At 36.9% G+C, this 25,760-nt stretch overlaps 1 protein-coding gene across 5 annotated transcripts in view; it reads right to left on the bottom strand.

Moving 5' to 3' along the window:
* Window positions 1-25,760, bottom strand: part of LOC134211757 (longitudinals lacking protein, isoforms A/B/D/L) — a 217,595-nt gene that overhangs the window by 64,472 nt on the left and 127,363 nt on the right. For 2 of the 5 annotated variants that reach the window (XM_062688967.1, XM_062688964.1), the window contains exon 7: window positions 1,091-1,250. The exons of the other annotated variants lie outside the window; for them this stretch is intronic. In XM_062688967.1, the coding sequence (XP_062544951.1) occupies window positions 1,091-1,250 (160 nt within the window). The remainder of the gene's footprint in view (window positions 1-1,090; window positions 1,251-25,760) is intronic. 5 annotated transcript variants of the gene reach the window in all.

The following is a 25,760-nucleotide window of genomic DNA, read 5'->3' as shown; positions in this document are numbered from 1 at the left end:
CAAAATTAGAATTTTTCTCTTTTCTCGCAATAGATAATATGAGAAAAATCGACTAAGGGCCAAAGCCCACGTAGCGTTTTTTTTTATCTGTGTGCACGTCGCGTCCACTCAAGGTACCCAGCATTTGATGTGTGCATTACTTCATTTGATGCTGGGTACCTTGCGGGGATGTGGCGTGCACTCAGCTTTAAACATCGGCCCTAAGGTGCCCGCCAGAGTGCGATGCTCATACGCATGGCCCTCAATCCGTCGTTCATACAGCATCCTATGGTGACCGGCTCCTGACTGTTTGACTCAAAACTTCTCCTGTTGGACTCCCGTGGACTTCTACTGACCAGCCAGTAAAAAAGATATTTTAGTTACTAGGTAAAGATTGTCGCTGTCCGGAACATCTTTTGCTGGCGAGGATAGGGGATATAAATGTCAATGAAGGAAAAATACATACGATTTGACAGTTAGGTACCACACATGTTTCGGACAGCAGAACAAAGGGAACCGAAGCGACAATCTTTATCTGGTAACTAAAATATCTTTTGCCAGTAATCTACTGAAAGTTCCCACACGGAGAGATAAATCTCGCGCTCAACACATGTTCTACACGCTTAAAATCAATAACACAGAGATATGTTTGCTTCACACAAAACACATAAACGTTTTGTGTGAAGCAAACACATTTCTGTGTTATTGATTTTAAGCGTGTATCGTCCATCTTTTAAATAGTGGATTCAATTTTTAGGTGGTCGATCGAGCACGGGTGGCACTACCATCGGATTTTGTTTGCGTTTGAAGAAAAAATCTAGATGCTATCTCACGGAATGGTGATGTTGGCCACGCAAAATGAAGCGACATTAGCTATCTTATACTTTTACATAAACTCCTTATCTCTACGTATTCCTGTCAAGTTGTTACAAGATGATATTGATAACAATTAAAGTGAGTGAACTGTGGCCGCTGGCGACAAAACAAATAGATAGTAACGTTCCATTTGGATGATGTAGTACCCATTGATCGAATTCCTTTTTCCCATTTGCACTCATGCACATGTGACATCTCATGCAAATTGTTCCCTAAGACGTTCTCCGAAACTCACCTTCGATCACAGACTCCATTTGGACAGTGATAAAAGCCAGTAGCATCCGGTGGTCCAATCACAAGAGAAATTGATGTATCATCTCGGCTATGCACATTGTGTAACGCTGTCATCAATGTGTCTCCAACGGTTGGAGATTCACCCGTATTATCATTTACAACTGAAACAAACGAAAAGTAATGTCAGTATGAATGGTGCGACATATGTAAGATATGGTTTCATATTACTAAGCATAAACGACTTAAATTATGAAATAGAAGAAAAGCTACAAATTTCTCTTGAAATGAAAACACCTTCGTTTGTTTGCACTATCACAAATTTATTTTTACACTCTATAAAATAAATCTGCTTTTATCGTATCTCTATTTCCACTTGATGTTCGATAATTGATTTCGATTTCACGTATATTACGAGCGAATGTTCTCAATCGAATGATTAATGAACAATGATTAGTTTTCATAGAACTATTTCTTAAATGTCGTAATGGTTAGTGAGACATACACTTTTATTTCTTTTATCGTTGCGTTACAACGTTATTTTCCCAAAAAAATGGCAACTTATACAGGATTCTATGCAACGATGGCTATAACTAGTGTGGTAACTTTTCATAGGTAACTGTCTTGTGTAGTAAATGATACTATGCTTTTGCTATGTCTACTTTTAAGTTCAAAAATGATGTATACAAAAATAATGATACGCTTTTGTTAAGATCCCACTACCAAACATAAAGAAGATGGGATAACGAAAAATGCAACATAATCGTTTTACTGGACTTATTTAAATGTTTCAAGGACGCCTCTGTCGAACAAAAATTTCGAACGTTTGAAAATCTAATAACCTGTAGAGATTACGAACTTTACAATCAATATCATATTAATTGAAAATGAAATGAGTAAACCTTGACATTAAGTGTTATTAAGTGATAAAGCTTGTAGTCTGAACAGGCTATAACTGATATTGAAGCGCAAATTTTTCAGAACTCAAACATTTGGATCTGGGTGGTGCGGATAGAATCGATTCGCTTGCCAAACTAGGTCAAACTGAAGCCAAAACTGCCTTTTGTGCTGGAACCAAACATTGAAGATTGTGGTTATGTTTGTTTCAAATCTTATATTGAGAAGTATTGTTGTTATTTGGAAATAAAATAAAAATGAATTATGTTTAGGTTTTGTATGCTTTGTAACAGCTATTTCCCATTATATTTCGAGCGGCGAATTTGAAGGGAAACAATTAAAAAGCACTTGTTACGAAAATGTACAAAATCCAACATCTGGTTGAAGCGGGAATGCAAGCAAACCATAGTAAAGTCATGTAGACCAATTTTGCTTATGGGATTGATTTCAAAATATCGCTCTACTCGCTCAACAACAAAAAAGCGTCTCTTTCCGCAACACCCAGATTTGGATGAAGGTTGAAGGTTGTGAACAAAACCTTGCCTTTACCGTATCCGTTATATGTTCTGCGCTGTAAATGCTTCCCAATAATGTTCGCAGTTCTTTGCACCAAACGCTTCAACCGGGATATACCATTGAAATTCCAGGAAGGCAATCGACCATCTTTAGTATTCATCTTACCTTGTCATTAATGTAAAATTGTTGACATGCTACCAAGGTTACTGTAAGCATTTCAATATGCCGTAAGTGCGGCTATAAAGCTATCACAGAGGTAATAAGCTTTATTCCGGTCTATAAAAGCCCAGCCGAAAAAAATATAGTGCTAATGGTTACATGGGAAATGATATTTTATAGAAACCTCAATCAACCAGATATCTCGATAAATATTATAGGCTTGATTGAAAGTCAGAAAATGCTTACTGCAGCAGTGTGGATTTCTTCACTTCACGCAGAAGAATCTTGCAAGATTGAAATAACTATTCCGATTGTTGCATCAAACAACGCGGATATTGTTGTTTCAATCTTCAATGTTATTGTTTCAGCATTTTCACATGCTTTATTCAATTGAACCTTGTTGGTCATGCATCGCATGATTGAAACAATAATAATATCGATCTTTTGACAACCATTTCATGATTTGTAAAAACTGTATATACCAGGTATATACTAATCAACATATATCATCCCGTCTACAAGAAGTAAGCACGGTGCAGAGGTAAAGGGGATGACTATCACTCCCCATGCAACTAGTTCGATTCTGCTTCTGTCACTTTTTCCTCTTTTGTTGTTGTCATTATATTGTCGATAAAGAAGTTTCACAGCATTTTCGAATGTAAAAACAACTATAAATATTGTTCTTTTCTGATGTATTATTTGACAGAGACAGCTGGAAAGCATAGTTGAAACAAATATATTCGAGAGTTGAATCAACTATCGCGTATGGTTGATACAATCCTATTTGTGATTGCATCAACAATAAATATTGTTATTCATAAATCAATGCAAAAATATTGTTGATTTAAAGCTGAATCCGGCTAATTCTACCGTATTTTTTCCTCCGTGTTAGGCTTTGGTCTGATTCGCGAATTAAAATCAAATTAAACTTAAAAATGACAGTTCAAAAATTTTCAAATAATCCTGCTCGCAGAGCAAGATTACTTTTGACAGATATTGAATCATTTTTGATAGATGTTTTGTTGGTCTTGCTGGGTAGCACCAGTCATTCTTATGACCGGGGGATTTCATAATTTCCGTACTGTCACTTTTGAGATAGACTTTATTTACGATTAGAATAATCGAGAAACTTATTTCAAGAAAGTTATTTTGTCTACTGTTACGTGCATTGTTCGGAAGGGGTATATATGATTACGTCCTACAAATTACATTTTTTTTAGTTTGGTTTTATAGTTTTGAAAATATAACGACGTGTAAAATTTCAGTTTACCCCTAACAAACGAATTAACATTCGATATTTAATCAATTTAGGGGCCCTCCTTAGCCGTGCGGTAAGACGCGCGGCTACAAAGCAAGACCATGCTGAGGGTGGCTGGGTTCGATTCCCGGTGCCGGTCTAGACAATTTTCGGATTGGAAATTGTCTCGACTTCCTTGGGCATAAAAGTATCATCGTGTTAGCCTCATGATATACGAATGCAGAAATGGTAACTTGGCTTAGAAACCTCGCAGTTAATAACTGTGGAAGTGCTAATTGAACACTAAACTGCGAGGCGGCAATGTCCCAGTGGGGGATGTAATGCCAATGAAGAAGAAGATTTAATCAATTTATTTCGATTTAGACAAACAGTAAGTACGATTGAATATTGCGTTTATTTGCATGCTCCAAATATGCGCATGAAAAAACATTTAGGCTTTGTCCGATTCGCGATAAAAAATCAAATTAAACTTAAAAGTGACAGTACGGAAATTATGAAATTCCCCGGTCATAAGAATGGCTGGTGCTACCCAGCAAGACCAACAAAACATCTATCAAAAATGATTCAATATCTGTCAAAAGCAATCTTGCTCTGCGAGCAGGATTATTTGAAAAATTTTGAACTGTCATTTTTAAGTTTAATTTGATTTTAATTCACGAATCGGACCAAAGCCTTAAAATGATTCTGAACCATTTTGATATTTCTGCTGTAGCCATATTTTAAGTATATAAAATTCAATTTAAAAATAAACAAGTGCTGAAGGCATATTTTCTTTTCCGACTATTATTTCCTTCTCGAATAAAAATTAAGGTTTGGTCCGATTCGCGAATTAAAATCAAATTAAACTTAAAAGTGACAGTTCGGAAATTATGAAATCCCCCGCTCATAAGAATGGCTGAACTATCATTTTTAAGTTTAATTTGATTTTTATTCTCGAATCGGATCAAAGCCTAAATTGAACTTAAAAATGACAGTTGACATCGAATAGCTTTTGCCCAATGTCTTATTGACCATTATTTCGACATTTTTTACATTTTGTATGCATAAGAAGCAAACTAAAAGTTCTAGTGATGCCAGTATTATTCTTAGGAATTATAACGTTGAATTTCGACAGCTTTTCACTACGCCGGTCTCTGGTTATCCAGTATTTTGCGCGCGGTAATGGCTGGCGTTTTTTGACACTTTTCTAGGCACCCAAGTGTCAAAAAACGGCAACTGGGTAGGGTTGCTAGCATTGCCAACACGGTAAAAATCGGAAAATACGTTTTCAATAAATTTGCAATATCAGCAGTTATGAGAAGTATATGAGTAGTCGCAACTCATTTAAATAAGTACGCACGGTAGTGCATCCATGCGTGCATGATGCGCACTATTAATGACATAATTAGAATTGTGGCGACTCGCATCACATCGCGAGTGCTCAATTGTGCGGTCTGCTTTGGTGGCGGCCCGACAATATCAATTCCAGAGAGTAACCGCAAAACAGATAAACATCATAGAACAAACTGCAAGCTTGAAACTGGACTCTTTATGTATCGATGAGCTGCGCTCCGGCATATCCAAGACGAAAGAAAAAACAGCTCGTTGTAAAGGCTCCCCGAGACCTAAGTGATTTTATCGCCGCGACAGCGACAACTAGTCGCCGCGATTTTATCGTTGGGTCGCTGCAGACAATGTTCTATTTACACTTCCATACCAACGGCGACAGAATCGCAGTCGCCAAGCGCTAGAATCGCGTCGCGACTGTCGCATCGCGTGTGTTTGGGGGAACCTTAAAGCTTGGCTTCCACCGCAGACGCAGCTGTGCATCTGAAAAGGCGTCTTTTTAACGTTACGTGCATGCGGCGTTTAAGGGCCGATGTCCACGTAGCGGTTTTTTACGCTGCGTGCACGCCGCGTTCACGCAAGGTACCCAGCATCAAATGGAGCAATGCACACGTAAACGTGTGCACGACTACATTTGATGCTGGGTACCTTGCGTGGACGCGGCGTGCACGCAGCTTCAAAAAACGCTACGTTAAAACGCACCGCTGCACTCTCCATTGTATATTGGCCTTTAAAAGTCTATTCAGATTACGCTATTGATTATATGAAAAAGAGTAACTTTATGCCAATGCTCATACATTCAATTTTCCTTCACGTAATAAATCTCGTAATCTACGTTTCCATTGGTTGCGGTCCATTCCAAATTTTGACAGTAGACCAAAGATTTATGAATAGACCAAATCTATTAATCTGCAACGACCTGGTACTGCAAAAGATATTTTAGTTACTAGATAAAGATTGTCGCTTCGGTTCCCTTTGTTCTGCTGTCCGAAACATGTGTGGTACATACCTGTCAAATCGTATAGATTTTCCTTCTTTGACATTTAGCTCCCCTATCCTCGCCAGCAAAAGATGTTCCGGACAGCGACGACAGCGACAATCTTTACCCGAGCAGGAGAGATTGGCTCAATAATACCTAATTCTGTTATTGATACCATACTCTGTTATGAACTAGCCCTGCATAAGAGGTAAAATACCAAAGGAATAATACCAAAAACTAATATGCACAATACTTAAGCCATAACAAACTCAGTTATTAAATTGAATTTCAATACCAAATGCATAACCAATTATTATTCGTTTTGGTATTGAAATACCTAAGCATGGTATGCTTCAAGTATTCTGCATATAAGTTTTTGGTATTATTTTTTGGTATTTTACCTCTTATGCAGGGCTAAATCATACCAATTTCTGTTATCCAGGTCGTCGCTCCTGCTCGGGTATCTAGTAACTAAAATGTCTTTTGGTACTGCACATAAGATATAGTATTCCGTGTATGATAGCAAATCGGAAATTCGTTTTCAATTAAATTAAAATATCTGCAGTTTTAAGACGTCGCAACTTATTTAGATTAGTGCGCAAGATAGTACATCCATGCGTGCATGATGCGCACTACTAATGACATAATTCGAATTGTCGCGACTCACGTCGCATCGCGAGTGCTCAATCGCGCGGTCCGGTTTGGTGGCGGTGCGACTATATACCACATAATGCATGTATGCGCTGCATTCCCAGTAGCCAAACTGAATCACGAATAGTACGCAAGATGACGCACTGCTATGGGGATCATTCACAAATTACATAACGTAAAAATTGAACAATTTCAACCCCCACCCATGTAATTTGTGAATGGGCACGCACTACGCTGTAATTGCGACAACAGAAAACCGACTGTCACAAGAGCTCACTTCGGCATCCACGAGATCTACAATACACCCGATATGAACTTCGATGATTTTTTTCGTGGAGTTAACTCATAGTTTCATTTAGGCTAAAGGTCTTTTAATCGACTAAAACCCATCCGTGTAAAAAAAGAACTGGGTGTACATCATTCCAGTATATGTATCGACTCAAAGTTTTGAACGCAATAGAACGGAACGGCGAAGGTAAGGCCAGTCAGTAGTTCAATACAGCTATGGCGAAATACATCTAAAGCGGGTTTTCTTAAAAGTGAACCTTTTTATTCAAAAAATTTAAGTATACCTGTCTTTCGCCACCGCAGACACAAATTCCGAGCCTATTCAGACTACGATGTATACTACGTATAATGTATATGACGTTTCATATAAAGATTCTATTTATCAGGTGGTGAAGCTCGTAATCTGAAATGGCTATTAGTTTTGAGTTGTGAAATTAAATTAGCATTATACTTTTAGATCAAACTACGCAACAATATTTTGAATACCCTTTTATGTATCAATCGAATATATATGTATGTGTATATATATATATATATATATATTTATTTATATAATTACATTTTTTTTTATACGAATTTACTTTCATAGAAATAAGCATCACATAAAATCACATCAATTAATCATTCACAGCTCTATTTTTTATGATATCCTATATGCTACAATGTTTTCTTTTGTTTGTCCAAATCTTACTACAGTATGGATAAACCGTAAATTAAAAGTCACTCTTCAATTTCATAAGTTCTGTGTTCCATCTGGAATTAAGTGTCAAAAAAATATTCTTCAAACTACAGTAATGATTCTGGACTGTTTTGAAAAGCTGCTTGTTTTATCCCCTAGATAGCTAGGCAGTGTTTTTGATCTCCAACATCTTGATGTAACGTATTAACATCAAGATGTTGGAAGATGTTGGAGATCAAAAACACTGTTGAGGATACGTCTAGAACAACGTTCGAAAAGGGCGTAACAGCCAAAATTCATTTTTTCTGGTTCCTTGTGAACATACATAGCTATATACATTAGAGTGGGGCGTCATGGTCATTTTTTCAAATCAATGGTTTTTCGAAGCCATTCTGGGTCCTGAACAACTGTGCAGAATTTGGGACCGATTGGTTGCTTCCTCGCTTTCCGCATCGCGGTTGAAATTTGTATGGAAATTAGTATGGAAGAACGTATATTTTTGCATTTCTACTACTAGAGGTTTCAGTTAATAGTATAACCCAAACGATGCCGAAAAACTTTGCTGAAGAAGGCACGTTGCTGGAACGTCCACGAAAAAAGTTGTAACGTTTCGAACATTGAGTGTTCAAACCATATGCAAAAAATCGTTTATTCTTCCAGCACTGCCGTACTACGTAAACCAATAATTTAACTGAGTGTTATTTCAAAATTATTGATATTATAGGGCTTTAGAGCTAATAAGAGCTATCCGGAATTATTTCACAAAGAAAAAAATCCGACAAGAAGGAAGATGGGTTTTGCCCTTCGATAACCATAGGTTGTCCAGTAGTGCTGGCAGAAGCATTGATTTCTTGCATATGGTTTAAACAATCAATTTTCGTAACGTAATAACACTTTTTGTAGACCTTCCAGCTACGTACCTTCTTCGGCAAAGTCTTTTGGCATCTTCCAGACTATAATCTAACGTTTTGAGTCACGTGATTGATGATAAATTGAAGCCGCTAAGAGCAAAAATGTAAAAAAGTACGTTTTCCCATACTAATTTTCATGTAATTTTAAAACGCGATGCGGCATGCGAGGTTGCAACCAATCGAGCGCATATTTTGCACAGTTGATTGGGGTCCTAAAACGATTCAGAAAACCCTTGATCTCACTTGATCGGACGAAGTTTGCGTTTTCCCATACAGCTGCGCCCCACTCTAATATACATAGGCAAAGCTCTGAAAAGAATAGATTTTGGAGATAACTTAAGAAACCCATCCCATCGAAATTTTTGTTGATGTTCTAGGTTCGAAACCCGTTTCGGCCATAAAATTGTAATAATTGCCTACTGGAAATTTTCGTGAAAAATAAGTGAGGCGTTAAACTGAGGAAACGAAAAAAAGTATCATCAAGAACCCACGTTTTTATCTTCTAGGTTCGCTCTAGAGGAAAGCAGGGCGTGTGAAAAAGGTTTTTCACTACAAACTACGAAAGAAGATTCTCCTTCGACTCGATCTCGTATCATTGAGACGAAAAATACGTATCCTGCTCATAACCCAGGTAACCGTAAGCACTAAAATAAGCCGTACGTGCGACTATAACGCTGTCACAGAGCTAACAAACTTTATACTGGCTCTTTATCAGCCCTATACAGCCGAAAAGGCGAAACAAAGTGATAAGTACGTCGAGTCGAGTCAAGTACGAGACACTGAAGACGGCCTTACTGTTGAGGTCGAAATACGTATCTGTCAAGATACAATTAAGTGGTGGAATTCAATGGGATTGTATTAACTCGTCTTATGACAAGTGAAGACATTCCACTAAAAAGCTCAAAATAATTTTCTTATCAAAGTGATAAGAGCGATAAGAGTGATAAGTGTAGAGCACGAGACATGCAAATACCATATCAATCCACCTAGCCGTGATGGTGCCTTCATAGCGAAACACAATGACCGATCAAGTCAATTTCCAATAGAAAACAATAGTACCGGATTAAGATCGGTTAAGAATAAGTCCATGGGTGTCCAACTTCTATAAAAACTAAAATCAGAAGCTAAATATTTGTGATAAATTTAAACGCTAAGATTTCTTCACACAAGTTTTTCGAACAATGAAGCGTAGCTTAGCGTAGTAAAAGCTTCCATTTAGAGGTTGTTGCGGAGCTTTTCGGCGTTTATATCTCATGTTAGATTTTTTGAAACTTGAAAATAGCCCAAAAACACTAAATCGACTTGAGCCCAAAAACACTTAAATCAAAATTTTATCCAAGTTTGCTGAAAATTTAAATGAAGGTTTATTTTACCATAAGAATTGTGATTCTGGGCTGACCAGTTAAAATACAATATGTAAACATGGTTTACGTATGACTATTTCACTTCAATTCTTCAATACATCGAAATGCTTGAACAATTTTCCTAGATGGACTCATAAGATTTTGTAAAAGATTTTACAACCTTTTCCCACCTTTTCCTTTCACGTGGGGTTCTTTGTAAAGTTGATCTGAAATAAGTCGAATATTTAAAAAAAATGGCTGTTAGTGTTATTCGCCAATAAAACAAAGTTGAACTTTATGTTCCGTAATGAAGAATTTTGGGATGCTTTTTTTAAAGCTTGTATTGCCATTCTAGCCCAATATTCTTTGATCGGCCATAACTCTGGTGTTTTCAGAAATATGTCCTTTATATTGTACTAGCTTTATGTAGCCCTCCTTAGCCGTGCGGTAAGACGCGCGACTACAAAGCAAGACCATGCTGAGGGTGGCTGGGTTCGATTCCCTGTGCCGGTCTAGGCAATTTTCGGATTGGAAATTGTCTCGACTTCCCTGGGCATAAAAGTATCATCGTGTTAGCCTCATGATATACGAATGCAAAAATGGTAACTTGGCTTAGAAACCTCGCAGTTAATAACTGTGGAAGTGCTTAATGAACACTAAGCTGCGAGGCGGCTCTGTCCCAGTGTGGGGATGTAATTCCAATAAGAAGAAGAAGAAGAAGAAGCTTTATGTAGCCTGCTTTACTTGGGATTGAAAAGTTAAATATTCAATTCCAATGTCTAATTGCAGTACCAAACGTACATACGCAGACAGAATGACAGAAAGATAGATCGATACATATATGCAACTCGATGTGTACACTGTAATCGGCTTCTCAATAGAGTGGTCATACCGGTTTGTCCTTGAGTCCTACTTGGAGTTAGGTGTGACAGGTGACAGAATGCCGTTTGGCTGAATACTATAATAGGTTGAAAAACGCAACTCTCATTACATAGGCCTTCCATCTCCCTTACTCCTTCTTCCTTCAACCCATTTTATTTTCTTCTTTCATCTCTCTTCTGCATTCAGCCTTCTCTATTGCTTCAAATTTCAAAGTTTGAATGAAATGTTTGTAATCAAAAATCTACCACTTCACCCAGCTGTTTTCCACTCATCACTCTATTATCGTCTACTCAGGATAAAGAATACGTGGACCTAATTTGGCTGAAATCAGTCCACCGGTTCAGAAACAATACTCAATTGTTCGTTTTCTAAACAGTACTCCTCTCTTCACACGCTCCTTTTTTTCTTTATGACTCTCCCCCTCAGGATAGAGAATGTGTGTTCCAAATTTGAATTATTTTATGCAAAGTTATGCTAGTATAAAATTTTCTCAACCTTTTTGTCTAACTCCTATACTTATCGTTATGACAAAAAGGGGACTTAGGTAAATCAGTCTATTATATAGAGTTGCACAAATTATGCATACTTATTGTGGTTGATCAAAAAGCAGGAATTTAAGGTGATTATAGAATGAAGCCAGAAATCGGCCATTTTGTAAACCACTTGCTTTTCCAAAAAAAATTTCAAGCGCACGAGATGAAAGAACAATAACGCGTATGGGGCTGAAATAATGGTAGATCGATTGCTTAGTTATGCTGAACAATCATAATTTGAGTTTCGGCACTGTACGAAAACTATTCCGCCAGATTTAAGCTTTTTGAAATGCATGAAGATAAACGTATGGTGAATTTGAAATTCACCACGGGTTTCATTCTATAATCACCTTAAATGTATGAGATTTGTTCAGAAAACAGCTAAAATAAAGTGTAAAGAAGGTAAAGTTATACCTAACGTCCGTCCGACATCGACATGGATATTAGACTGAATATACAAATATTTGACATTGAGGCAAATTTAAAAACTGCCAACATAATGTGTTTGAATGGGTGTTGATACTTTTTAATCCTGAAAATTACAAATTGGCTAGATCCGGACGAACGAGTCGCTGGATTAGCAAGATCTGGATGTGCGAAGGGATACTGTATCGTATTCATAGCATCAAGAAAAAATGTATATTTTATATGAACTAGTCTACGTTCGATGATCAAACAAAACTCAAAATGTTAAGAGCACACACCAAGTTGAAAAGAAGGTCAAGTTCCATTTTGAATGTAGAGCCATTGAAGTCCTCTAAGAAGGAGTTCATTTGGTAGGGGTTCTGCACCAATACAAAATAACGCGTAGCAGATCTTATTATTAACAAATCGAATAGAACATTTCCATGGACCATGGATTCGGCATCGTAGCGGTGCAGAATGTTTGTTGGAAGGGATCAATGGTGCATACGTTTAGAGGTAATACCATCTACCAGAGCTGCGGCAACACACACGAGCTGGGAACAGCTTTCATAGTGATGGGCAATGTTCAATGTAGCAACCCTATAACCAGAGACCGGCGGAGTGAAAAACTGTAGAAATGGCAACGTATGAAAATGCATGAAATCGTGAAAATAACACTGGCAGCACTTGAACTTTTTGCTTGCTTCTTATGGAAGCAAAAAGTAAACAAGTCGAATTGGAACCGCTTTTGACGGTTCGATTGGAAACAAGATGGCGTCTTCGCCGATCTCTTATTCTAGTATTTCTAGTGCAAAGGCACGTTATCGGGTGGCAGCCGATCAATGAGAGAATGTGCAGGTTGAGGATCAATGGCCGATTCTTCAACTTTAGTATAATAAGTATGATCGCCTCCAAGAATATGGACATTTGCAGCACCTACAATATCGGAAAACACAGCCTTCCATATCGGTACACCTGGAGCTCACCAGTGCAGACAGAATCACAAATCGACCACGTTCTGATTGATGGACGGCACTTCTCCGACTTTATCGTCGTCAGGACATATCCTGGCGCTAACATCAACTCTGATACTATCTGGTGATGGTTAAATTGCGCCCAAATCTATCCGTCATCAACAATGATCAGTACCGCGCATCATCTCAAGGCAGCGTTGTCAGAAGAGGGTGAGCTCGATGGGGCCCCTCTTGAGGACAGCTGGAATACAGTTGAAGCAGTCTTTATCGAAGCAGCAGAAAACAACGTCGGGATTGTGGGACAAAGTCGACGGAACGATTGGTTCAACGAAGGGTGCAGACAGATTCTGGACTAGTAATCGCGCTGCAGCAAAGGACCCGGCCCAACGTGGAACGCTATAAACGGAAGCGGACACAGCAGACACGCCTTTTCCAGAGAAGGTTGAACACAAGTTAAACCGATGATGATTTAAGAGGGTTTCTAGAATTTTGTAAGAATAAAGGAATCTAAAGGAGTCCAGAAAGCGTTAAAAATGTCTGAAAGAGTTTACAAGAAATTTCTATTTTCAATTCTTCGGTATCTGAAATTGGTAATCTTAAAGTTCACAAGAAATAAACTAATAATTTCTTGAAACCATAGATTTTGCTTTAATTTTCGAAATCGGCAATCACCTCTGGATCGCGTTAAGAATTTTGAAGACCATAAACGTTTTATGATGTAATTTGGATCGAGTTTTGCTCAAATTATATTATTTCTTCATATCTCAAGGCTAATCCGTTAAAAGCATTATTTTATTCCAGAACTTATCCCAGACAACACAATATCGTATATGATGCCACATAAGATGCTAAAGTGGAGGCGATATAGGTGCTTCCGCTTACAACATGTACGTATATCGCCTCCACCTTAGCATTTTATGTTGTAACGTTTACGATTTTGTGATGACTACTGAAGTATTGACCATATACCTTTTTTTTCTTCCCTACCTACCTACCTAATTGTTTTATTTTTCCTAGTTGGAACGCTTTTTAGTTGGGGGTTCGCTAATTGGGGCGAAACCCACTTAAAAAGCAACTAAACGTCAAAATATGATGTCAAAACCGCCTTGACGTTTTGTTTCCCGGGTTTGACGGGATCGATACGTCTTGGCGCGTAAAATTTTCCTTTGTTCAATGCAAAAAGTTAACATTGATCCTTGTCAAAAAGCTGTGAACGGCATTCGCTAATTGGGGTGAGGTCGTGCTCCAATTAGCGAACGATTACTGTACCAAGTAATCTACTATTTCGCTGAACATTTCAGTAAAATTTGACATTTCATCAGACCGAGTGCAGAGTAGCCGGTTGTCGATGTGGTTTACCTTGGTGACTTCCGAGAACTCTGCTGTTGAGAAATCATTCATCTGATAGCCGGTCCCAGTTAAAAAACCTAACTTAATTCACCGAGTAGTGATACTGCCTTTCTCGCATTTAGCCAAGACACCAACCTTATATGGTGCTAATATGGATCGATGTACCATTTTCTTTATAACCTTCAAACGCAAAGGCCGATTGTTATCAAATTCAATAATGATCAACTAGGCTTTACCCCCTGTCGAATGAAACTTGTTGCGAGAAAATCGGTTTATGATTACTATACGAAACGTTGTCTAATGTTTTTCTTAGCTTTTGTGCAAACACATACACAGACACATACAAACGCACGGACAGACAGACATTTGCTCATTTCGTCAAGCTAAGTCGATTGGTATATAACACTATGGGTCTCCGAGGCTACTATAGTTTTCGTAGTGAAATGATAGCCTTTCGGTACAGACCCGTAATTCTGGGTAGACACCTTTACGTGGTGTGTTACGGGGTAAGATCTACCATGGTTACATTGCCAGCTACAGGCAAATCCTGACCCAACGAATACCTTCCTCATTATCCAACTCCGTGGTACTTATGAGGGTGTCGCTAAGTCGGTGGCCTCTCGTTAAGTAAGTACTACATCAACACTTCCTTCCTCTCCCTAGTTACGATGAAGATGGGCGTGGCCAGGAGTAGTAATCCTCATGCTTTTGTTATTTTTGTTTAAGACTGGAATCAAGGACCACTCCCCTTCTTGATTTCTGGTAGCATTCTAGCAATCTAGCAATCTACGAATTACACCGTAACAATGCTAATGCTAATGCTAATGCTAATGCTAAATGATAGCCTTTCGGTACAACTTTGTTGTACGAGAAAGGTAAAACGAATGGGGCACAGGAACACGTTTTAATAACATCGACGTTTTAATTGTAGTTTTATAGCATAATCAATGTATCCAAGAGCGTTTTAAAACCACAATTGTTGCTTGGGATAGCCTTTTACAATTAGTGGATTTTGAATGCGCACTGAAATCGTCATTCAACAATGAACTTTTTGCAAAAGAAATGCATGCTCACAGCGTTGAAAAGATGCTACGTGAGCATCGGGCCTAACTACCCAAGCGACCATAAGCTGGAGTAGCATAAAATGAACAATTTATGCACAGGGTAAATCATGTATTTTGGACATCTGAATATATTTTAGACTTTTGACTATATTTTGATTGTATTTTTATTTGGCTTTCTTTAAACAAATGGGAATCATGTGTCTGTTTTGCCTCATTCATAATCACATGTAGAACTATATGTATGTAACAAAATTAACAAAATATGGCCAGAAGTCCAAAATATATTAAGGTGTCCAAAATGCCATCGTCACCCTATTTATGGCATATGCAAATTTTTATTAAAACATTAAAGCTTAATTGGACTGAAAAGGGTCCAAATATGAAGGTACATTACCTACCTGAATACCTAGTTGGCTATAGTGTCATAACACCTATGCGATGCGTGTATTATCAAGCGCTATAATCATCAGTATTGTACGATGTTCCTCCAGATCCACCCAACATTAGGGGTCACTAAGTCTGACTCGTCCGCGTGCAGCCAACTTGTTCGTTATCTTCGAGAAATCGCCGGCCTCTATCCTTTCCTTCTTAGAATATTGTTTTCGCTATTCTTTCTTCCGACATTCACACTAGATGACCAGCCCACTGAAGTCTGTTCTATTTTATAAGATTCACACTATTATCTTCTTTGTATACTATATGCAGCTCGAGATTTATGCATCTGAGTCATACACTATTTTCTAGTTTCCCCTTTTCGCAGGTCAACTCTGAAAGCTTATCGGACCGCCTCTTTTCACATTCACCGTTCATGTCCGCAAATAGCCACTGGTAGACGAATCAGGGTTTTATGCGGAGTAAATTTTCACTGAATGATAGAAGACGTGCGATCAATTCCCCTAAAGTGCTTTTTTGACTTCTCTAATGATTTTTTTTCAATACATTTTATGATGGACGAGAAAGGCATCATCGCCGCTGTTTTAACGTAGAATTACGTATTTCGGTAAGATAGCCAATAACTCAGCCGTTTTACACCGAATTCTGGAGATTTTGGTATGAGTCGATCAGTAAACTCTCTAAGATTCTTCACAACTAAGTAAACAATTGATCAATGCATTTAACTATTGAAAAATTCAATTTCGCTAGCCAATGTTGAAATTGCACTTTAACATTAAATTGCCTAAGTTCAATCAAAGTTAATTGCCTATTTCCGGGGATTAAACCACCCGACTTCGTCATTAATTTACAATGTTGTGAAAACTCATATGTGGATAAGGTACAGTGGGGCAAGTGGGTAAAGGAAATCGTATATTTCTCGGGTACTTTTTCAAAACGGCGTATGTCGCAAATTGTAAACAAACCCGTTTTCAACAGCATATGGTATAAAATTCATCTAAAAATGTGTATATCTTCAAAGCTACATGAAAATGTGTTATTAAAAATGTAAATCAATTTTTTGCAAAACGGTGTAACATCATTGTTGAAAATATGGCACATACACCGCTTAGCAGAAAATGTACTTTAAAAAGTTTTTTCAAACAACTAAATAGTTTAAAACGTGCGTCTGCTTGTACTTTTTCATCACTGATTTCAAAATTAAGCATGTTGCTTGAATATTCTGATTTTCGTTAAGAAAAACATTTTACGTTGTTTTTCTGCAGCAAATGTTGTTACGTCGTGTTGTAAGTGTTGCAATTTTTTGTCGCATGTGCGTGAAACGTTTCAACTTGACGCAACATTTCGACGTATCAACAATGCTGCGTACGGAGCAGCTTAACATTTCGACGAAAGTAGCATGACCTCGGTCATGCTGACGTATCAAAACGACGTATGTGATTTATCTGCTGCAGAACGTTGTAACATATATTTTTATCAAAATAACTGGAATGTTCACACGCAGTGCTGATTTCAGAGTCAGTGACGATGAACCTTTTCATAATGTATCGTTGAGATGTATTCAATTGCAATAAAAATGATTAGTTTCTAAATAGGAATAAAAATGAAATCTGAAAACTTCCAAGCTCATTTTCTCAGCTTGATCAAAATGTTACATACGCCGATTTGAAAAAGTTCCCGAGATTTCATGTTCATCAAGTCATAAAAGTTGAATATAATATTGAAAATGAACATATTTATGACATAACGAATCATCTATCCAATCTTTATATGCCTGTGAACAAGATCTTTGAAAAATACTTTTAGGATACAAAATATTTGGGAAACAAAAAAATCGGTTTCAATTTTTTACTTGCCCCACATGTGGGGTAAGTGAAAAAATGATTTTAAAAGAGGATTTTTCAATATAAGAACACATTTTCTGTTCATATATTTCATGCAAATGATAATTATACTGAATAGAACATAACTGTGATCTGTTGTGATGCTTTTTGACACTTCATGAGAGTCAAAGGGCACTACAGTGCCTCCATTAAATGATTTTTATGTTTTTATGTTTTCTTTACTTGAATTTTTTGAGATCTAATATCTCATCTCCATTTATGTCTAACACTACTTTCTATTTCAGGTTTATAGTAAGATAATGAACCTTGGAGATAATGCAGAGAAATTATCTTTGAAATATTCATCAAACCTGGAATCATATTGTGTTTCATTAACAATCTACTTATGATTTCAGTAGAAGAGTCTACATTAACAAATAAATAAATTTTATAAATTTCAACTAAATAAATCATAATTGTTTATATATTTGCAATAGTAGTGATTCTTGTATTTAAGCTATATAAATAACATATTTTTACGAATTATTTATCACACAGGGATTATTTAAAAAAATTGACACACTTGGCACTTTGGGTTCCTGATTTAGTATTACGAAGAATCACTGTAATAACCAAAAGCCTTAGAATGAGTTCGAATTGGTATCATTTGTTTATATACGCTTAATAGAAATTATTTGTGCTTGGAAAAATAGAGAAATGCATTCAGTGTCGGAAAATTTTCACTTGCCCCACCCATGGTAAAAAACAGGCAAAGCAATAAAATATTTTTTTTTTCAAAATTTGTGATGTTCATATCAATATTTTTCTGGCTGGAATTCAAAACTACAAAGAAAACCAACATATCAATGCACTAATTGAATGTGTTATGGAAATGAACATAAAAAAATATTTGTATTTATTGATACGCAAAACAACTTTTTTTTTTTTTTTTTTGTGTCTTTATTAGAGAGACTTTCAGCCCGAGGCTGGCTCGTCTCCGACGGCAAAACAACTTGTGCAAAAGATAAACTTGAAAGGTTAATAAACTTTTACTCTCTCATGTTGAAATGGTTCATTATTTCATGTTTCACTTATTCAACGCACTGATTTGAATGGCCTTGTATGATTGTTAAGTGAAATTGAATACAGTAATATCCCGATTTTGTCACCCCCTGGTGAATTTTGGGGTGATAAAACAGGGTATGTGACAAAATTGGAAAAAAAATATTTTCATTTTTTTTAATTCATTCCACAAATATGAATCATTTCAAGCCTTGGAAAGGCCAAATGCGTGAACGGTACCCGTTATTTCTTGTCGAAATTGCTTACATAATATTTCCCAGGTACTCAGAAGTCGTTCGTAATAAACTACAGGCGGTGAAAGTTATTTCATGAAAATCAATGTTGTTTTTGGTATTATTTACGAAAATAAAAAGAATGACAATTTTTTTTGGGGTGACAAAATCGGGTCGAAAACGTGACAAAATCGGGACGTGATAAAATCGGGTCTAAAACGTGATAAAATCGGGGGTAGACAAAATCGGGGGTAGACAAAATCGGGGAGTGACAAAATCGGGTCAGTACTGTAATTCTGTGCTTCATCAGTAAAATACTTGCGTTTTTTTCACTTACCCCATTTACCCACTAACCCCATTGTACCTTATGTACGTTATGTGGAAGATATTGATTTGGAAAATGTATTGGAGGTAACATTTTTATTATGCCAAGACATGACAAACACAAATTGAGGCTGGAATTAAAAAAATCATACATTTGTTGCTCAGGTCCGATACTCAGGTACATCCATTTGAACAAGTGTATTGGTCTTCCTTAGACGTGCGGTGAGGTTTGGCTTCAAAGCAAGACCATGCTAAAGGTGTCTGAGTACGATTCCTGATTTAAAATTTCTCGACTTCCCAGGGCTTAAAAGTATCATCGTGTTGGCGTCACAATCTATGAATGCATAAATGAAAACTTGACTTAGAAACCTCACAGTTATCACAGAATGCATAAATGGTAACTTGGCTTAAAAACTTCAAAGTTAATAATTGTGGAACTATACAGAAAAAAACTTCTGTGGTAAAAATTACTTTCATAGACTACGCCTTCCCAAGTAACGAAAAGTTCCTTTATGGTCTGTCTCATTTGGAGAATCAAACTGAATTTTCTTTTGACAGATATCGAATAGTTTTTCATCGATGTCCTATTGTATCGAATAATTTTTCATCGATGTCCTATTGGAATTGCTGGAGTCCTATCCTAAGAGTCGTTCCTAAGTCCAGATCCTAAGAGTCGTTTTTCGCATGCTGTGAACTGAAGTGAAGCTGAGTAAGCGAAAAACGTACCCTTAAAGGATTTACTTAACCAATGGATTCACTTGCCTATTCCAAACGTTCCCGTTTGCAGCAAGGTTTACCAAACTCAATAAATGTTTGATAGATTGCCTTGTTTTTTGCTTCTAATCTGTCAAAACAGTTGGACATGTTCAACTTTTGGCAAGTCAATTGAATTCAACTGAGAGTAAATTCAGCAATGATTCAAATCGTTCGGGGCTATCAGTATGAATATGAATCTGAAACATTATTTTCCCAGCAGCTGTTATAGATTTATTTTTTATACCTGTCAAAAAATAAAACAGGTATAACGCTCAGTTCTTCTTTCTGCAGATTTGAACCACGAATGAATCACGAAATTCAAATATGTTTCAATTGTTTTGGTGTATTAATGCATCATTTCATCTACGGATCAAACCACTTTGCAATTACGGCGCCTTTCTTGACGGCAATATATACTCAATCCAGTTGAAACCCGAAATTCGGTGCTAGCGAAGTTGGATTTTTCTCACAATCCGTACGTTAAACCTAACTTCGGAAGTGGTGCGCTGAATAGCGCTTCGCGATATGAAAACAGCGCACCACTTCCAAAGTTAGGTTTAACGTGAGAAAAAATTGTGAGAAAAATCCAACTTCGCTATCCCCCAATTCCGGTTTTCAACTGGATTGAGAATAATAATTTATTTATTATTTAATTGAAAATTTATTTAATTGAAAATTTGAAAAACATGAATGCTCGCTTAACTTTTCAAAAGGTCGTAAGTAACATTTTTTTTCATGAATTAATTTGTATAGCGCAATCAACAGACCAATATGAAAGCTTTTGATTGCAGTACTCAAATTAATTCATGAAAAAAATGTTACTTAAGTCCTTTTGAAAAGTTAAGCGAGAATGGAACACTGCTGAAGAGACCAGCGAGTTTTTTTTTTCTATTTTGCTCCAGATTCAAACTAGAATAGTGGTCGAATATTTTGTAATGAAACTGAATCACTACTGATTTCACTTTGAGTTGTCCCTTTCAAATCGTTGCATAAGGACCGATGCCCACATATGGTCTTCTCAAGCTGTGTGCACGCCGCGTACACGCAAGGTACTCAACATCAAATGTAGTTGTGCACACACTCCAAATAATTTAACGTTGTTTCCACCTATATGTTCAGTTACATTTCACGTGCACACGTAACTGCAACTGCTTCAGAAAATTCAGGTAACTCTCGTGTCCTGTAAGAATTATTCTATCCAAAATTTAGGTAGAACTAACCTTATTATCACGTAGAATGAGAATTCTACCGGAAAATCAGGCAAAAGTTACATAAAATTCAGGTAGAAAAAATCTACGTGTTTTTTCAGGTGGAAACAACGTGCATATTTTTTTGGTTGCACGTATACGTGTGCTGTGCATTACTTCGTTTGATGCTGGGTACCTTGCGTGGACGCGGCGTTCAGGCAGCATAAAAAACCCCTACGTGGACATCGGCTCTAAAAGAAGCTGACAAAAGTTCAAGTTCATATGTTGCCATTTCGACCGACACTCTGCCGATCTCTGGTTATAGGGCTGCATTGGGTTCTATACCGTCTATGTACAGTGACTATAATAAACAGTGTCGTCTAGTGTCAGAATTAGAACAAAATCACCCGTCCGTTCCATACAAATGCGCGTTCCAAACCTGCCAAACGTGGCACATGGCTGTACTCTTCTTATCGGACTCTATGTGTGCATCCTTACGGAATCCCAATTGAAAAGTACTCCCGTTTTCAAGGGCACACTTAAGGTGGTTATACAACAAAACCACAAATTGTCCATCTTGGAAACTACGTGCTTTTTCTAGTGATTTTCCAAGATCACGAATTAAGAGAACCACAACGCCCATAGGGATGAAACATCTGTAGATCGTTTGTTTGCTTATGCTAAACAATCGCTTAAATTTCAGCATTGTACGAATATTATTACGCTGCATTTGAACTTTTGATAATAGGAGTGGAAAACCGTGTGGTGAATATAAAATTCACCACATGGCTTGATTGTATAATCACCTTAAGGGCCGATGCCCACGTAGCGTCTTTTCAACTCAGCGTGCACACAGCGTTAAAATAAATAACACAGGTGTGCATCGGCGCGGTGACGCTGCGTTAACGCTTTTTTCCGATACACACTTGCGTTTTTTTAACTCCGTGTGCACGCAGAGTTGAAAAGACGCTACGTGGACATCGAGCCTAAGTCCCTAGATATTAAGTTTGGCGAAGTCACTGACAGGTCACTATTCGAACTGTCATTCACAGGATTCAATCGAACATGAAGCTTCAAATACGCTTGAATTAATGGAGAGTATTGAAATAGCGCTGATAATTTTGTTATAGAATTCTAAAATAAAAAATAGAAAAAGCTCAAGTTTAAAGAAAAAGCTAAAAGAAGTCGGTCGGGGATTTGCGAATTGAGCAATATTTTTCAATACAAGAATTGCAGTTTTGGTTTTCGAGTTTTTCTCCTGCATGGGAATAAACAAATAAAATGCACGCTCTTAAAAGTGTAGCTGTAAAGAACAATGCAAATTTTGACAGAAGTCACAGTTCAACTTACACTGCATAATCTGGTGTTTTCAGCAGTAGCAGTTTACAAACCCCCATATATTTTTTGATGGTTGATGCTCAAGTTGGCGCTTCGGTCGTTCGTGTATGATGTTGTTGGTCGAATAGGGTATCCAATCATGGTTTGAACCAAATGGCAGGTATCAGATGAGCCGTCAGAACAAAGTTCATTTATTTCATTATAGAGTCATGTTCCAACTGCGAACTCTAGTTTATATGAAAGCTTAGTTAACTATCTTTCTAAAAACACCCACATATTCACATATTTATGTTAGTTTCATTGAAAAAACTTTACATTTACATACCTTATATTCGTACTATGGTTTGAACTACACTGGTCATGGTTTGAACTAAATTCGTACCATGGATTGAACTACTGGCAGCAGCTCCTAAACATAATACTAATTACATGCATGGAACGCTTAGGAAACCTATAGAAAAGCAAATTTGTTTTAGTATTTATCTTCTCGCATTAGATTAGTAACTCGAAACATGTGAAAATCGTCTAAATTATCATTCAAAAATTACGATTTTTTCACTTTGGAAATGTAAACAAAATGCTCCAGCTAGGAGCATGCAGCGCTCCTAGCGGACAGCAGTAGAACATGACTGCATTTACAAGTTCAAACCACGATACATTTTAGTTCAAACCATGATCAGATTTTACCTTGTATTAATGTTGCTATTTTAACTATTTAGGGTCTGTCTCATTTGGAGAATTAAACTTAAAAGTGACAGTTCGAAAATTAAAAAATCACCCCGTTATAAGAATGGCTGGTGCTACCCAGCAATTCCAACAGGACATCGATGGAAAACGATTCGATATCTGTCAAAAGTAATCTTGCTCTGCGAGCAGGGTTATTTGATAATTATTGAAATGTCACTTTTAAGTTTAATTTCAGTTTAATTATCCAATTGAGACAGACCTTAATACTGTTTCTCAATTGTACGATGATGTCAATCGATAACAGATAAAAATGGCTTTCTTTTGATATATTGATATCCTGTGTCATGAAATGCGTCCTTTATGAGCTTTTTAAAAGTGTACCACTGGTGGGGGATTTTAGCGGAAATTCAGGACGTTTTTAAATCGCTCAATTTTTCTACTTAAACAATATGCACGAAAGTTTAAATGAACTCCATCACTTCCAGTATACCTAAATATGCCATTCATATTGTTTTATGCTCATTTCCTGCCAATAAGATGGTAATTTCGACTGATTTCAAAATGGTTTAAACCATGATACGCTTTTCACTAGTTCAAACCATAAATCTAGATTGCTTTGAGAATAGGTCGTATGTGCAAACGAGAGATTCTCTTTGATCACGCTCTCTTTCGCAAATATATCGGCTAGTTTTGCATGTTTTCCTACATGTCCACTTCAGCATGATAGACAAAGCTATTGTCTTTGGATATCTGCCAAGAAATTTGGAGTAAACCTTTGTATAGTTTCGTAATAATCGAAAGAGAATAGATCCAAAGAGAGACTCTCTTTTGCACATAGGACCTATTCTCAAAGCAATCTAGAAATGAATACCCTAAATAGACTAACGCAAAATGAACTCCCCCAAGAAATTATGACGTTTGAGCGGGTCGCATAATGAACGCAAAATGAACTTTTGTTCGAGTGGACGACCCGCTCAAATGTCAAAATCCATCGGGTGAGTGAATTCGATGAACCCCTGCATAAGTCTATTGATTGTTCGTGCCGCTGTTGGTAAAACTTGATGGATGTTTGAATAAACGAGAGGTGGAATCATTGTTGGTCAAACTGCTTGACCGTGTGTACGTTCCTTAAGAGTAGACAACTCACTTCAAACCGACAAACAACACATACCACGAGTGTCTTCTTTTTCACGATTCTTCTTCTTTTCGGTCGAAAAAATGACATCCGCTGCGAACCGATTACTATTTTAGTTCACTGGATGTTAAGAAAATTATTTAGAGCTAACATGGATGTTCATTTTTAGTCAACATTTTTAACAGCGGATGTTTTCTTCTTACTAGAAATTGACGCGTGGCGTCATTGTTGTTAAGTTCATAGGCGATCTACTGCTATACCAATATGACGTCTTGTGTTGGAAACAACAGGATTTGACAATATTCATCATGAATATTTTCTCAACTTCTGTTTTTTTTTTTGAGTGTTGCGCTGCATTGCGTGTTGGTTAAGCATCTAGATGATACGAAACTCTATAGTACTGTGCAAATATATGGAACTGGATGGAACATCGTGTCATGGAATGGTTCCTCTACTGGGAATATTTGAGCAGTATGAAGCTACTAAGCTTATTGGCATCACTGTCCGCTGCCATGTAAAAAAAAGCTATAATTTCCCCTACGGAATATTTCTTTATTCAGCAAGGAAACATGACACTTTGCCCATAAACGTCAAATTAACTTTAGCTATTGATTTTATTCTTATGGTTGTATCCATTGTAGTAATTTGCAACATTTTTTTTTAACTAAAAGAAAACATTGAATTGGGTTGTTGGATTCCATTTTTACTTCTAGTAAATGTGTTGCTCCAGTCCTGATTGCATTTATGTGGTCTTTTTATTACATTTTACAGCTAATATATTACATGTTATTGTATAAGCGTATGCTATGCTTTATTCTTATTTTATATGTTATTTTACACTGTTCGAAAGATAGCATTTAAAATATTGTTTATGGAAAATATATCATCTATTTTATGATATCCTTTGTCTTCTACCTAAATAAGTTCCATTGAAAGAACGACTATACTTTTCATATCACAATCCAATTGATTTTCATGCTCACATTATTTGAATAAATATAGTTCCATACATTTATACGACGGCTTGAATATTGAGAAAAATATTTACATACAAATTTACATAAGAAACATATGTTCAACAAACAACAAATAAACCGTGGACCTCCTTTATTTTGAATGGATCATACCTTATTTTTAACTTTCATTAACTCTAAAGCATCAAACGCAATAATTAGAACGAAGCGGCAACGGTAAAGGCAGGAGTTGACAGAAAATATATGGGCTAACATTCAAATTCAGTCGTTACCGTGGCCGTTCCGTTCCATTGGGTTCAGGGCTTAAGAGTTACAGATAAAGTAGTTTCTGACTGACCATTTTAGGAGTTTTGTTTAATATCTGCGTTCCTTTTCACGATGTTCTATTTTCATTTGCTCTTTCCAGCATGCTTTTAGTTTAAATGATGTACAGTATCCCCCCGCCTATCCGGACCTCGCTAATCCGACGACTCGTTAGTCCGGATCTCGCTAATTCGGAATTTTCCGGATTAAAAGTATCAACATCAATTTAAACACATTATGCTGT

The sequence above is a fragment of the Armigeres subalbatus genome, chromosome 2, assembly GCF_024139115.2.
Source record: "Armigeres subalbatus isolate Guangzhou_Male chromosome 2, GZ_Asu_2, whole genome shotgun sequence".
In the NCBI taxonomy this organism is placed as follows: Eukaryota; Metazoa; Arthropoda; class Insecta; order Diptera; family Culicidae; genus Armigeres; species Armigeres subalbatus.
The sequence above is the reverse complement of the archived record's forward strand: the minus strand, read 5'-3'. Positions and strand labels throughout refer to the sequence as shown.